Source organism: Scomber japonicus, chromosome 16 (genome assembly GCF_027409825.1).
Source record: "Scomber japonicus isolate fScoJap1 chromosome 16, fScoJap1.pri, whole genome shotgun sequence".
Lineage (NCBI taxonomy): Eukaryota > Metazoa > Chordata > Actinopteri > Scombriformes > Scombridae > Scomber > Scomber japonicus.
In genome coordinates, this window is record NC_070593.1 from 6,620,501 (window position 1) to 6,636,878 (window position 16,378).

At 39.0% G+C, this 16,378-nt stretch overlaps 1 protein-coding gene across 1 annotated transcript in view; it reads right to left on the reverse strand.

Annotated features, from left to right (window-relative positions):
• rab11fip5a (RAB11 family interacting protein 5a (class I)) overlaps window positions 1-14,509 on the reverse strand; it is a 34,293-nt gene extending 19,784 nt beyond the window's left edge. Inside the window, exon 1 of the mRNA XM_053335110.1 lies at window positions 13,833-14,509. Coding sequence (XP_053191085.1) covers window positions 13,833-14,209 — 377 coding nt within the window. The 5' untranslated portion in view covers window positions 14,210-14,509. The remainder of the gene's footprint in view (window positions 1-13,832) is intronic.
• Between the last annotated feature and the right edge of the window lie 1,869 nt (window positions 14,510-16,378).

A 16,378-nucleotide genomic window follows, 5' to 3' on the forward strand; every position in this document is an offset into this window, starting at 1 on the left:
GCCTCTTTCAGCTCCTGGTTTTGGATTTATAGCCCCCAACTTTACTCTCATCGCTTTCATCAGCATCATTTCTAGCAGGAACCTTAAAGCTCTAAAATATCTAAAAATTCACTGTATGCTACCTGCCACAAAATACGACAAACACACACAGAGTTAGCGACTAACGAGTGAACATAGAGGAATATTTAGTAGCTAAATATCCAGATGTTTCCCTCAAGAGTTGAAGAAGGTCTAAACAGGACTAAAAATAAAGTAAATATTGGACTTAAATTCATCAGCTGCACAGAAGCTCGACTCCAAATGAATGCTTATATTGCTCCACATATGCTAAATGTGCATATAGGCAACTGTTTTGCTAACATGTTAACCATATCAACTTGTTGGGTTTGTAGCTTGTTGAGATTTCCCAACAAATGGCCAAAAAAATCTGAATAAAGAAAAAAAAAATCCTCTTCAACACTTTCATGACATTACACAGTATTCTGAAAAAAATGCTGCACATAAATAAACCAAATACTAACTCTAAGGAATAGCAAATAGCTCCAAATATAACATATAAATATTCTTTTCTTTTCTTTTTCCAACATCAATGACGAGTGGTCACTGGTGGTCAACTTCAATGAATTGCATGTCTGGGCATGTTTGCCACTTTTTAATGTTCCCATCAAACATCTGGTGTGTTGTAATGACTTTTCATTGTGTTGTGTATAAATTGCAGCATTTCTATATTTATTTGTGTGAATGTGGTAAAACAGCTTAATATGTTCTATTTTCACTTCACTTGCTTGAGTCTTGTCAGTTTGATTGATTGACTGATTGAACATACAATAGTGCAAAATGGGCAGGTAGCAGCAGGCAGGTTATATAAATAATACCACAGAGCTAATTGTATAACCACAGTCATTATGTATGAAATGCCTGTATGATATAGGGAATCAAAGACTTCTTATTAAGTATGTGGCCCTTAGGCAGCCAGACAGAAGCAGCTCAGACTGTGGGTGTAAAGGGTGTGAGATCTGAGGTGTCACTTCTGGAGACTTTGTTTTTACTCTCAGCACTCAAGTTGCCGTACCGAGTTGTTATTTTAAATGATAAGACACTTTCAACCAGGTTCCTGCGTGCCATTTCTAGTATGTGTTGGCTCACACCAAAGCTCTTCAGCTTCCTGATTAAAAACAATGGTTGGCTGGCTCTCTTAACAATGCTCTCCCATTAAATCATGCCCAAGTATTTAAAGTGTTCACCTTCCTCTACGGGCTGGTTACTGAGTGTGACGGTTAAGATGTTACTGCTTCATGTGGTTTTCTTAATCTGCAGCATGTTGAGACATTATTCGACATACTGGAGACTGTGAGGACTGAATCCCTGACTTTTTGTTGATCAAACTGCATCATCATTGCTATTGTCATTTACAGGTAATACAGCTTTATATTTAAAAAAACGTCTTTATGAACCACCAGACTGGCTATGGACGTTGGGAGTAAGCATAATAACAAAAAATAAAATATATATATATACATATGCAAGTACAAAAACAGGAACTCGAGCATTAGATCTTTATGCAGAAGTCTTAGGCAATATTATAATGACCATACATAATTATTTCTCAGCTGCTTAATTAGAATACAACCAGAAAATACAGGAAATGTGTATTCAGTATTTTTAAAAATGAAAAAAAAAAATAGAAAACAGCTTGTGTAGGCTAAAGTGTGAAAGTATTTAGTGTGACCTCTCCTTAGGAACATGGCTCTCCTAAACTTAAATGGAACCTTAATTAATGATAATATTTAATACTTAATGTTAAATTTTGTGTATATAGTTCCTGTATTTTCTGTTTGTATGATGTTGATGGTAAGACTTTTTGCACAGTACTGTACATGTGCTCTTCAAGGATTAAATCTTTGACTCTTTAGGCTGATTTGGCAGAACAGTCACTAACAAGGTCTAAAATAACAGCAACAGAGCTGGACACGCTGCAAAAACTACTGAATGCAGCCAAAGAAGCTCATCAGCAGCTTGATGCTTGACGCTCCTTTAAGATGCAACGTTGGTTGGTAGGTGGAGGTAGGGCTGCTCCATTATAGGAAAAATCATAATCACGATTATTTGGGTCAAAATTGAAATCACGATTATTAAAACGATTTAACTTTAGAAACATGCTGCATTTATTGGTAATCGATTATCCATTCAGCTTAATTAATTTTCCCTCCCAGCAGCAGCCTTTTATCTACCGCTTAACGCAACACACAGAAGAAAATGTGCAGAGATATTAGTGCTGAGCGCGTTACCATGACGACAGTTCACACAACACATCCTGGTTTTTAATAATTAGTCAGTAAACTCAGCATTGTCTGACGCAGGCTGGAAACTCTGCACTTTCACTTGTAGTTAAAACATTTCGCCGTGTGTTTCAGCTCATAGACATATATACGTATATATGTCTATATTTCAGCTTCTGTCAAACTAACAGAGCTGCGGCGACTTCCGGTGGCTTCCGGTCTAAGCTTTTCAAAATAAAACCTTTGTTATTGAGCGCTATCTCATTATTATTAAAAATCATTTCCCCTCGATTTTATTAGTTTTGAAATCGTTTGGCGCCTAAATCGTACTCACGATCAAATTGCGATTAACTGAGCAGCCTTAGGTGGAGGTATTTCATTTGAGTTACCAAGTGAAAACTTCCTGTTACATCTCGAAGTATAGGCCAGAAAACCCTCCAGGAGGAATGCTGCTGGAAATGCGGCCTCGAGTTCTGCCCTGTCAGCGAGACCCAAAACCACATTCCACATCTGGATGCGATGAGCTGTAACCTCACCACCAATTTTCCTTGTAATACTTTCACAGAACCGAGCATTTTATCACACAACCGCACATTAACGGTCAGCGATAGAAAACCAGGAATGGTTGCTTCTTTTATAAACATAGGTCACAGTCGTACAGTAGATTAAAAATGTGAAAAACAAGTTAAGAGTCAGCTGCTAGAAGGCTGAGGAGAGTAAATGACTTGATCGAATGAGTATCAAATAGAAAAGCTTGCATATGAAATGATTTGAGGAGTTAATTGTATTTATTTGGTTGTATATCACTAACTAATTAAGAATTTATGGGTCAATGACGTGATGCAACCCAGTGTCAATTGGTGTAACCAGTATTTTTTCATAAAAATCTGATTATATACAAGAAAATAGATGTGAACTAAAATGTAGAATAAATGTAATCCATTTTTTGAAGCACAACAATATGTTTAGGAACAAATTTTATATCATTTATCACAAATTATTTAGAAAAAAAGGTTGGTTTTATTATATGTCCTGCTCAATATTTACAAAATATAAAATTTAAATGTAGAAATACTCTAAAAATGTTTTTTTTCATTTGATGATTTAAAAATGAAGTACCTATTTGTATAAAAGCACTTAAATACACTGTAGGTGGATTAAATATTTATGTATCTAATATTTATTTTGTGGTTACACCATTTGACATTTTCAGTAGCATTCAGTCTTACTACTGATGCTGCTTTTTAAGACAATTTTTAAAGGCCGTTATATTAGTTAAGTAAGTTTAAAGATGGATGTTTGAGCATCTTGATGAACATTTACCGAAGGTCATATGATTTTCTAACTTTTCTCTTCATGATAGCATCACACAACCTCGTCCTCTTAAAAACTATCTTGCCAACCCTTATTTGTCGCTGACCGTTATGTTAGTTAAGTAAGTTTAAACTTTTTGCTGAGTAATGGTGTTGAAAAGCAACTGAAGCAGGGCTGTGAATTTAAAATGCATTAGACACGAGTATTAAGCAAAGGAACAACAGTCAATGAGCGAAAAGTGGATCACCTTAAGGGAGCTACAAAGCATCCTGAGAATAAGGCTATTACGGTCTGTTTGCTTCCACACACACACACACACACACACACACACACACACACACACACACACACACACACACACACACACACACACACACACACACACACACACACACACACACACACACACACACACACACACACACACACACACTGCAGCAAAATAATGAAGTGTAATCAAGTTGCAAATGAGTTTTCCTGGACTGTGCTCTTACACTACAAGGCCAAACTAATGTGAAGTTCAAGGCCAGTGTCTGGATTCCTGTAAACAGTGTGTCTAAATGCTTCTGTCGAGCTATGTGGGAGTGGAGGTTTCTCTCTTTTAACAGATTTTACTCCTTTAACCACAGATTTATACACCATAACCAATGCTAAATCTCTTACATAATGACTAAAACATTCAAGAAAGTGTCACAACTAAACAATTAAACTAAGTATAGCTTAAAAACACACACAAACTGAGACAAGACTGATAACTTGTATATAAAACATGAAGTCAAACTATTTCAAGCATCTTTCCAACACTACCAAGGATTTTTTAAAGTCTGGAGGCCATAAAGAAGGACGACTAAAGCACGACTTTGCTCACTCAACACAATTCAATACACAGAAGTTCTGATATTGACTGAAATCTGGTTAATTCATCACTGATACTAAGTAAGCAACACCTTTAATCAGATATCTGAATGATTGAGTCTCACTAGAAAACCCAACTGACAATATTTTATCCCTCAAATCTCTTTAAATTCTCCATCACGTCAAGAGTGATTAGCATATTCATTAAAATTCATGAAATATGTGTGTTGGTGTGTTTGAGGGACTTTATTAATGGTGTGACTCATAGATGCAGTGGGAGTAAACGGGGATTTTGGGGGAAGTTGTTTTCTGCATTATTAACAGATGTATATTGGATATTGGTTGTTTTCGTTGTCTAACTTTAAAAGGTTAAGACCACAAGCTTCTTAACACACCCTCAAAGTGTGAAATGAAGGGTTTTTGAGATTAGGATTAGTTTTTAGAATTAAAGAAATATTGTTACAGTGATTAGACATTAATGAAAAATGAATGTATCCTCATCCTTTAACTGTTATTAAATCCTTTAGTTAATTACCACAATTACTGGAGGACTGGCATCAATTTAGAAGAAAGTTGTTTTAATTAAGATGTTAGAATTTCCTATTTATTGCAGTTTTTCCTTTTACCTGACCAATGCTTTAGCAGCTAAAAGTCACAATCCTGTAGATAATACATCGTCTGCAGGCTGGCTAAATGAAGAAAAGGCTAATGGTGACTAGTACTACCATTATCTTATGTGATTGTGATTTTCTGCCATTTATATGTTGTTATAATGTTTGGTAACATAGTCAAACTTCCCAAACTTGAAGTGAATGTATGTAAAAAAAACAAAAAAAACACGCTGTTTGCAAAGTTACCGTTACTTCCCTATCGGAGTGATGTCAGATTATTCATACATGCTCACAAATGGTAGTCTGTTACTTAAGCCCAATTTCCACCGGGTCCGTGTTTCCACCGGGAGCGTTACAGCAGCGTCTCTGCAGCGTGTCAGCAGCAATCGTATTTCAGCAACAAACACGAATAAAACTGACAGATAAAGACACCATCTAGCTACGTAGCCTACTGACACATGAGATAAGCACAAAAATCTAAGAAAATTACCAAATCAACCAAAATTGAGCAAGTTAACAAAATAGGGCCATTTAGTTGTGCTGCTACTACAGTAATTACGGTAGACTAAAGGCACTTGTTCGGATTTGATTGGGCTGCCGTAATTGCTGTATTAACAGTGCAACTTCATTTTAAAAGGCAGATTTCTCTCCCAGAGCATGCTCCGCTCCGCTGCTGTAACGCTCCCGGTGTGAGTTGACGCCGGGCAGAGGACGGAGCTAAACCGTAGCGCAGCTGTTCCGCACCGCTGACGGACCCAGTGGAAATACCCAGTTAGCCTTTGTTGCTAAGGCTGTTCACGTTGTCCGAGCACATATAGAACAAGAGGAAAGGAGCTAAATCCGACTAATATTGTTTGTTTACGTATCCTCCTAACCAATCAAGCGGGGGTCCTTAAGGAGACAGGAGCTAAAACGGCCTGTTTCAGACGGAGGCTGAACTGAGGGGCTGCATAAAAGGGCCAGTATAAGATAAATAGAGGTTTTTTTAATTGTAAATTATGTAAAGATATTCCAGTTGAGCCCCAGAATATAAATACAGAGCTGGAAATATGCACATTATGCCCTCTTTAACAATAGCAGCTTTGCTTATATTAGTATTCTGGCTAATTAATTAGCAAACACAATACAGAGAGAGTTTAGACTGCTGTGTCACAGTGACCTAGATCTGGAAACAACTCATCTGAACCTCATCTGGCTATTTTTGGTCTGCTTATCACACTGGTAGACTCCTTTTAACATAAACCACAGTCATAAATTTGAGTGTGTCTTCTCTTATTTACTCCATTGTGCCTCCTTGATTATGCCTGACAGGCTGCCGGGGGATTTGTGATGCAACTGCAGAGCCTCGACATGACTCAGGAATATAGGAGAGCAACAATAGGAGTAAAAAATGTGAGCTGCTGTGCTGTACATCCTGCTGCCTATAAAACGTTCCTCACAAGAGTTAATCTGATAAATCCTCACAGTAAATTGTTTTTTTATACAAAAAAAAGCAGGAGGCAGATTTACATTATCTAGGATGACACTGTTATGTAACCTACAATGTCCATTAGAATATATTCTCTCTAGGCTGCAGCTACTGAAAGTCTCTCAGCTCTTAGCAGAGGATTTTTCTGGATGTACATCTCTCTCACACACACACACACACACACACACACACACACACACACACACACACACACACACACACACACACACACACACACACACACACACACACACACACACACACACACACACACACACACACACACAATCCTTCACTCAGCAGATGGAGGTTCACTTCTCAGTAACACTCAGGCCTGAAACAACATGAGAGGTTTGCTTTCCATCGGTAGACAACATGGCAGTGAGACTGGGCAATGTGATAGAAAGGAGAAAGAGTGGTTATAAAATACCAAAATCTGACATCTAAATCATAATATCAGCACTGCAGGAACCACCCAACCATCACACCATGAATCTCTGACCTGCAGGAAAAAGAGCTGAAATTTTAAAATCATCCTCTTGGGGAAGAATTTTGATTAAAAGGAGGTGGCGGTGAGGGGGGGGGGTATGTAAGAGCATCACACCCAATAACGTGGGTTGCTCGCTATAGCTTTCATCCACTGTGTGTTAATCTGACAGTGTTTTTTTTGTAGCTTCCTCCTGAAAGACCCTGTAGGGGAATTCACCAAAACGCCCACCTTTCCTGGAAGCTGCCCTGCACCGATACATCGACATGCAAATGCGTCACAGACACGGCATCCTCCAGTTGCCACCCGTTTGATGGCAACTGGTAAATTGCTGAGTAAAGATCAGACACATGTGGTTGTTTGTGCTACAAGCTGCTTCATCTACGACAGTAAACTGAGCCCAAAAATAAACTCAGCACATTAGTCAGTCATAGAGTTTTTTTGTCTCACCGTAAGACTCCAAATCTCCTACTGTTTACATTATTAATAAATCATTCAGACAGTGTGTAAAAAATGTCTTTTATAGTCTCCAAAATAGCTTGTTTTGCTCCCAATAATCCAAATATACTCTATCAAAACCCATTTCATAAAGTTTGACAGAGCAAATCTTTGCCACTTTTGTTTGATAAAGGACTCAAAAGGTCATCAAGACTGTTTTTGTTGATCAACTAAGCATTTTATTATACTAATAATTTAATCAATACCCATAGGTGTGATGTGCAAGTTGCTATTTGGATTAGCACTATGGCTCTTCGAAAGGCAATGTCAGCCATTTTGGTCCAGACTGAGATTCGTGGTGCCCAGATGATGAATAGGAATGATTTTGGTAGTCGTCCAAATCATTACATCATTAGCGCTACTTTTACTAATTTATTGATTGAAATATCTCCACCATTATCTGACAGATTTTCATAAAATTTAGCACAGACATTTGACTGAGGTTAAATTACAGCTGGGCAATATGGAAAATCAAATATCACAATATTTTTGACCACATACCTCGATATCGATATTGTAACAATATTGTAGAGACGAGACGACTGTTGGTGCTTTTCACAAAATATTTACACTATGACACTTTTGATAAATAATCATCAGTAATGTGGATGTAATGACAAAGTGGGTAAATAGTAAATTACAGAATAGCTAGAACAGTCTGGTAAGTTCAGTTTTAAGACGATATCTACTCTCACATCACGGTATGGATATAATAGTGATATATTTCCTGGTTCCAGGTTAAATCCGTCTGATTTTAGTGATCCTGTGACTTCTCTTGCAAAAGTACCACTGTGTCCTATAAATGCTCTAAAAATACAACCTCACAGAGCTCAGTTTAATTTTGTCAAGTCATATGATTCATGACTCCAGTCCAAGTCATGTTACTCCACTCCTCTGGTTTAATCATCACTGTTGTTTCTTCAAAGACTTAACGTGCAGAATAAACTTATTCCCCCCCCACCCCACCCCACCCCAGTCTCACCATCCAGATTTAAACCTCATCTTTCATTCCCACTGTGACTGTGACTGGAACATGCTGATTCAGAAGAACATTGTACTGAAACTGATGAATTCTTCAAAAGGATAAAACAAGTCTGAAGGGTTTTTTTTGGGGAGGGATGGGGGGGCGTTTCAACCTGACCTATCTTCATTAGATGAAAAATACAACCTCGAGCACTATATCACCATGAAGCCTCCACCTCCTGTAAAGAGCTTTATAAATATTAGAAATTGCAAAGTGAGAGAGGTCTGGCACGGCCTTGGCCCATACACACACCTCATTCCTCAACTTCTACAATAATAAATGTAACTGAGTGGTTTTTATGTGTTTTTAATTGATATATTACATATGTAGCATGACTTATATAAACCTCAGCACCTCATCTTATTATTTGTTTGTGTAAAGCACTAGTTTTTCTTTCTACTCTCTCTCACCTGAGCAACTTATTGATGGCTCTTATTCTTTCTGTGAGCGTTTTTTTTATTATCAGATTTTACTGCCAGTATTTATCTTACCTTCTAGTTTTTTTATCGCCAGCTCGCCTTAAACAAACCGACAACCTTGAAGAGCCTATTATTATTCTATCAAGACAGACCCGAGATAAAAACAAATCAAACAGCTTTACGTTTCAGGGTGAAGCCCAAAAAACTAACACATCATACTAAATATACTGTAGTGCAGCTGTTTGTCATTTTGAGATAGTCTCAATCTGGTTTAACAATTTATTTTAAAATGAGAGAAAGTGAGATAAAACCAATAAAATTAAGCAAAATTGGGTCTCACAGCTGCAGAAATTGTGTTTTTCTTGCTTTTAGATCGTTTTGGGTATTTTCAAAGTGCTACATATGTTATTTTGAGGGTGAAATCTTTTACCTGATTCATCATTTTACAATCCCATTACTGTCTTATTCTGATCTGTGCGGTATTGCAGTATTTTCTTTTGTCCGTAATTTACTGCTGGTGCTGCCTACCTTAGTCAATACACTCTTGTTAAATAAACTAAAGGCACAATGACTGCTGTGTCATCACTACGGCTTTACTGAGACTTTACTGAGTTAGGTCTACAATGTGGACTCGGCAGTTTTGCTTAAATCAATATTGCAATATATAAGAATGTATTCCTGCTATTGATATACATCATGAATAAAATAATGAAACTGATTCTGCTTCATGTTAAGAGATTTTTCAAGACTCTACTTTTTTTAAATTTGTGATTACATTTTGCTCTGAATTAATAACTGGGGGTCATTAGTTTGGACTTGAGATAAAAATCATAGTTTTTTTGTTGATGTTATTCTGTATAACAGTTTCCTTACTTCCTTTGCCTTCATTTCATTCATCAAGACAACTCTGGTGCATTAGCAGAGTTCGTGTGCAGCAAGCTAATACATTAAAGTAACATTATGTAAGTTTTAAAGAGCACATTCATACCATCATTGCACAATCAGAAGTTACACTAATGACCAATAAAAGACAATGTTGCTTAATTCAGGACTCTCCAGGGGGGTTTGATGCTACAGCCATATTTGGTCTTTTAGAGCAGTAGCTTATAGCGGCTAATGCTAGCTATTTAGCATTGGTACCAAAACGAAAGGTTTGGTCAAATTGCAACAGGTTCAGCCGACAGACAGAAGTGCAATGGCAAGTTTTGTAACTCATTTTAAACTCTAGTGATGAAATAACATTGTTCAATATATCAGAGCCACGGTGCTCATGTTTACAGCTCTAAAAAACATGACATAGTGATACGACATAGCGCTGATTTAGCTCTTTTTGTCACACCTACAAACATTGATTAAGCTGACATTTCAGTCCATCGATCAACATAAAGCCAGGTTTAACCCTTGCATACTGTTCAGGGTCAAATTTAACTGCTATCAAAACACCCTATACACATTTCTTTTAGCTGGACTTTTACTAATGTGACCCACAGTTTACAAAAATGGAAATAAAATGCAAATGTAGAAATTTAACCTCTGTTTAAACAGATTCAAAAACCAGCATTCAAACATGTTATATACCTCTTTTTCTATAAAATGTTCTTCTGGACCATAAAATAATGATTGTGATCTGTTTATCCATAGATAAATATTCTGTTTGCTCTCTTACAGCTTCATCAAGGATGAATCAAATATTTATTAATAACTGATGGGGGAGTTCATGAATGTGAATTGAACAGTATGTAAGGGTTAAAAGCTTACTGACAAATTAAATAGTAGAGAGATTGTGACAGAGTTTGGTTTAACATCTAATAATGTGGCATTGGCTTCATGTAGCATGAGAACAACAGTGTCCTAAAATGTTGTTCATATTATGTTGGACGTTCTTTGTTTGACTCAGGATGTTTTTTTGAGAAGCATAAACATATTCAAGGCTGTGCTCGCTCGCCATGTGAGGCATCGCTATTGACCAGCCCCCAGATTCACTGAATACCACATGGAGACATTGAATGTACCAAGACGCCAAACTGCTGACACATCGCGATCCCTGAGCTGACTCTAACCTTCAAGTGACCAGCTCCAACAGGGGCCATCAGGAGGAGACTGGTTCCCCTTTCATCTCATATTCAAGAGCCTCTCTGGGTGAAAGAACAGTCAGCGTCAGCTGGTAGTCATTTCTATCAAACTAGGAAAAAACAGATGGGTGAGAGGAACATTTGTGTTCATCATCAGGTCAAAATGTTCAATCTGTGCTCATTCAACAGGGTCATATGAGCAGAGACATTATGTAAATATCGTGGTTAATACTGGAGTGATATGACTTTTTGGGACTTCACTTGCAGCGATTCACTTTCCATTGACAACTAATATCTGATGATTGGTGGTGTAATTTTCCTTTCAGCAACAAATGTCTGGGAGTATGTAAACAAAAAAGTTGAAGGAGAGTAATTATCCACAAAAAGTGCCGTCACGGTCACATGTCAGTGTCATTTGAGAGCAGGAAATGCTTTAGCTGTTCAAAACATCAACTGGAAATGTCCGATTTTGCCTGTAAATCTCTCTGAATCAAAAACATTGATGTAAGCTATCAAATGTGCTCCAATAAATAATCATAGGGGGAGACGACAGGCATTGAGAGAAGAACCAACTACTTTATATACCCAGCTCATATTGTTCTGACAGCAACATCATGTCCATGGCCAAAAACTGCCCCGGTCAGACGCCAAAAACAACAACATGCACATGAAATGTAAATCATAAAACTCAAGTCGAATCACTTTTTGGCATATACAGCATATATAAGTGTCAGTTTCTCCTACTGAAAGAATATCATCTGGTCCAATTTTGGTTTTAAAATGGTTGTGAGCAGACGGTTAAAGGGTCACGTGACGTTGCTCTGCCTGACTTCAAAAATACTTTAAATGCCTCTCAAAGTTTCACTGCATAACTATATATGGCTGTTTGGCTTTGTATCTTTCATACACACTCTTTCTTTTAATTCTTTAATTGGTTGAAAGTAGGCCGTTAAAAACACATCATCAGCACATAAAAATCAACTTCATTGGGCATTGTAAGTTTTTAACTGTTTAGCAAATGATGTGAGCTTTATATGGGTTAATAAAAGTTACAAGAAGGTTATTTTTGAGTCACATATCTTTATCATAGATTTGATTATTCATGTTTGATGTTTGATATGAGCAAAGCATCGTCTCAGGAGAATACATTAAGTTCACTACAGGGGTTGAGAGGTGAAGATGTACTGCGCCTGCTCGAGTAGAGTTTGAAAAGCAACAGAAACAAGAGGACAGAAACGGAGCATAAATAACACTATTGAGTAATTGATGTTAGAGAGTGTGTGTTCTGTGTTTAACGCTCATGTGGATGAAGAGTTTGGTGATTTAAGAGTCCTCTGTTTTCTTCCCCAGAGCTCCGACGAGGACCTTGAGCTGCTGTTTACATCCTGGAGTTTGTATTAACCTGCTGCAGCCTCACTGGAAACTAGAGCAATGTGCATCAGATGAAATTAAGACAAGTTAAGAGTTCAAACTGTTACATAATCAACTACAAGCTGCATTTTTAATGATCATCTTTTGCTGTGTCGTTTACTAATAAAATACTATAAAACACTGACTCACTTCCCTGTAGAAATGATGCATGTGTCTCATATTAACTAAGATACTTATTATCAGGAATATCTTGAAAGTGACACGTTAAGAGGTATAACAGACGACCAGGTTGGACAGGACTTTAGTGGGACCATTTCAGAACATGCAGTATATTAACTTAAGTATATTAATCATATTAAGTTAAGTGTATTAAGCATATTAAGTTAATCTTATCTTAGAAGATGTATAAAGCTGCAGAATGCACACTGTACATAAACTTTAGGAGAATAGCTGAATAGGCCTGCTGATGATAGTAATGACATCATTTGACGTTGCTCGGACGCCTAAAAAGGACGTCCAGCTGATGGTCAGGGAACATTGGCACAACTTCCATTTTGGGACAACGGTCATTCAATGTCTCAGTGTCTGCTGGGTGGGTTAACATAAAGGGGAAAGTTGTTACACCACAAACACATTGGCATTGCTATTGTTTACCACCCTAACACAGGAAATCACATATTGGTCATAAAATGAGTCTCATGTGAAGGGGGGGGGGTTTCGTTGAATATTTGGCAAATGTTTAAGCTGAACCTATGAAACATGAAACTTTGCATCACTTTTTTACAGCCAGGCCTCTGCTGCAGCTGGTGGGCTTTTGTAAAACAACATGTTATGCTAAAAATACCTTGAAGCTTCTGGATCATGATACTGTCAGATAATCCCTGGAATTGGGACAGGCTGTAATCCGCCTGCTCTACGTCATGCCTCGGCTATTGGGCAACAACATTTGGAGAACCCTCAACAAAACAAACTCATGTGGTGGACACCCCATGGAGGAGGAGGAGGAGGAGGGGAGAGTGAGGTTTTTCTAGAAGGTCTGATTTTAAAGGGGGGGAAGCCTTCACTCTAAGATGGGTCTGTAGTGGTCAGATGTGGCTCAGAGTTAGTTTCAATATCTGTGGGAGGAGGGAGGGTGTGTCTGCAGGGCCCTGATGCAGCAGCACCACAGACTTGACAGCTGTGTTTGTACCTCAGAACAAAACTGTGCACCAACTATATAAGAACAAAAACACTCCTGATGAGTTCAATGAACATGGGAAAAAACAGACGAGGCTTCTGCAGATGAAGCTACATGCATGAAGCTGGTCACACACAGTACCCTCATCTGCATGCTTACACCACACACACACACACACACACACACACACACACACACACACACACACACACACACACACACACACACACGTATAGAAAGTGAACTGGTTAACCTACTCGTTTTTCAGGCATCTACTCTCGTGAAACACCTTATCCAGATGGATCACAGCCTGTCCGAGGAACACGTCGAGCCCGATCAGAGCCCGGTGCATCACGGTGAGGATGAGCTCGTTGCTCCCGGCCGGGTATGCGCACCGCCCGCCTCTCTCCAGCACACCGGGCTGCAGCTCGAAGCAGCACTCCTCCCTCCACTCCGGCTCGGTGGTCTTCTCCACCACGCAGGTCGAGTATTTCTCCTTCCCAATCTGGATGATGGTGTACACATCGCTGGTGCCATGCTTGCCCTTGCCCCGTAATCCCCTGCCTTTTAGCACCGTCACCTGAACGTGTGTCGGTACCCATTTCTGATCGTCGTCTACGCTTAACGTGTCCATGTCCTCCGCCCTCCACCCTCCAGACAAACCGACCGACCTGCGAGGCAAACGCCGGGGAGGAGAGGCGGTGGTGGTGGTGGTAGTGACCGCCGCTTCCTCTCCTACTTTTTTGGGGTGTGAGCAGTCACATCAGCTCCGGGGTTGTTGGCGGGCTGTGCCGCATTATGGCTGTCGGTTGTATGTCTCTGCAAAGTTGCCGTACGGTCGCCGGTCGTTTCGTGCCCTGGCTGCTCTCGTGCGTCTCGCAGCAGTCTGCTCTGCGGCTGCAGCAGCGTCCGTCCTCCGCACGGCTCGTCCCTGCCTCTCTCCTCCTGCCGTGTGGGCCTCTCTGCGGGCAGCGACGTCACGCCTCTGTCCTCCTTCTTCTTCTGCAGGACGAGGAAGTTCAACACAGACTACAACACATGGGCTAAAGGTGCACACAGACTACAACACATGGGCTAAAGGTGCACACAGACTACAACACATGGGTTAAAGGTACACACAGACTACAACACATGGGCTAAAGGTACACATACTACAACACATGTGCAAAAGTGCACACAGAGTAAAACACATGGGCTAAAGGTGCACACAGACTACAACACATGGGTTAAAGGTGCACACAGACTACAACACATGTGCTAAAGGTACACACAGACTACAACACATGTGCTAAAGGTGCACACAGACTATAACACATGGGTTAAAGGTACACACAGACTACAACACATGGGCTAAAGGTACACATACTATGGGCTAAAGGTGCATAGACTACAACACATGGGTTAAAGGTACACAGACTACAACACATGGGTTAAAGGTACACACACACTTGGGATAAAGGTACACAGACTACAATACATGGGTTAAAGGTACACACACACATGGGTTAAAGGTGCACACAGACTACAACACATGGGCTAAAGGTACACACCAACACATGGGCTAAAGGTGCACACAGACTACAACACATGGGCTAAAGGTACACACAGACTACAACACACAACTGTGCAGGAATGTATGGTGTAATATCTCCACTTACTCTGGGTTTATATTCTAATTAACAGCACCCCTCCCCCCCCCAAAAAACAAGCTAAGTAAAACTAGTTTCTATTTGTGCTGACTGATAAAGGCCTCTGAATTATAATCCTTTAAAAAAATAAAATAAACATGTTTAGCTGAAAGGATGTCATGTACTTATAAATCAACTCTACATCCTCGCACACCACCACTTCTGCAATGTGTTGATAAAAGTGTGAAATCTGATACGTATCAGTCACACGCGTGCTTGTGTGTGGAGGTGTGTGTCTGTGTAATATATAAACAAACACACACACACACACACACGTAGGCACACACACAGTATATGCTAGTACAGTAGGCTACAGAAGTATTTAGATTATTTCAAGTCCTCCATAAAGTATTAGCAGCCAAATGTGACTTTCTAACTAATATTGAAGCATCAGTGTTAGAGCAGCGTGTTGATGTTGTAGCTGCTGGAGGTGGAGCTAGTTTAAATTACTTTATTTACTGTTTAGTCCAGTGTTTCCCCACCCAGGACTCATGAAAAGGGTCAAATCTTCATCTGAAAAGTAACTAAAGCTGTAGTAACTAAATGTAGAGGAACTAAAAATACAATATTTCATTTGACTAAACAATCCTCATGGTCCACCTACTATCTTTTTCCAGAGCTTTCAATGGTTTTCATCTGGAGGTAGAGTTTACTTAGTTGTCATGGAGACGGATCTGGTAACATGCTAGTTTAGTAGTTGTCTTTAATGGTTTGATAATCAGTCATCACTGACAGGTTTTTGTATCATCTGACAAACCAAATATTTTGATTAATCTTTCCAAATGACAGCTGATGATGGATACAGATGATTTATGATTGGTTTTCTTTATCCGGCTACCTTTTATGATCCTAGGATGTTAAACTGTGCTTCTTTACAACACATTTACCCCTTTAAGGTGTACTTTGTCCTGAGGTTTGCAGTAGTTTTTTCTCTGAGTGTGCTGCATTTAAACTACAACATACCATCATCCATCAGACTGTACAAAACCAGAGCTCCCAGTTCCTCCCACCCACACTAACGTTTTATATATTTACTGTATATAATATGTTGAGATGGTTTTATTTTACTTTTGGAAATACTGTTATGTCAATTTTTAATTTCCCTTTCTTCAATA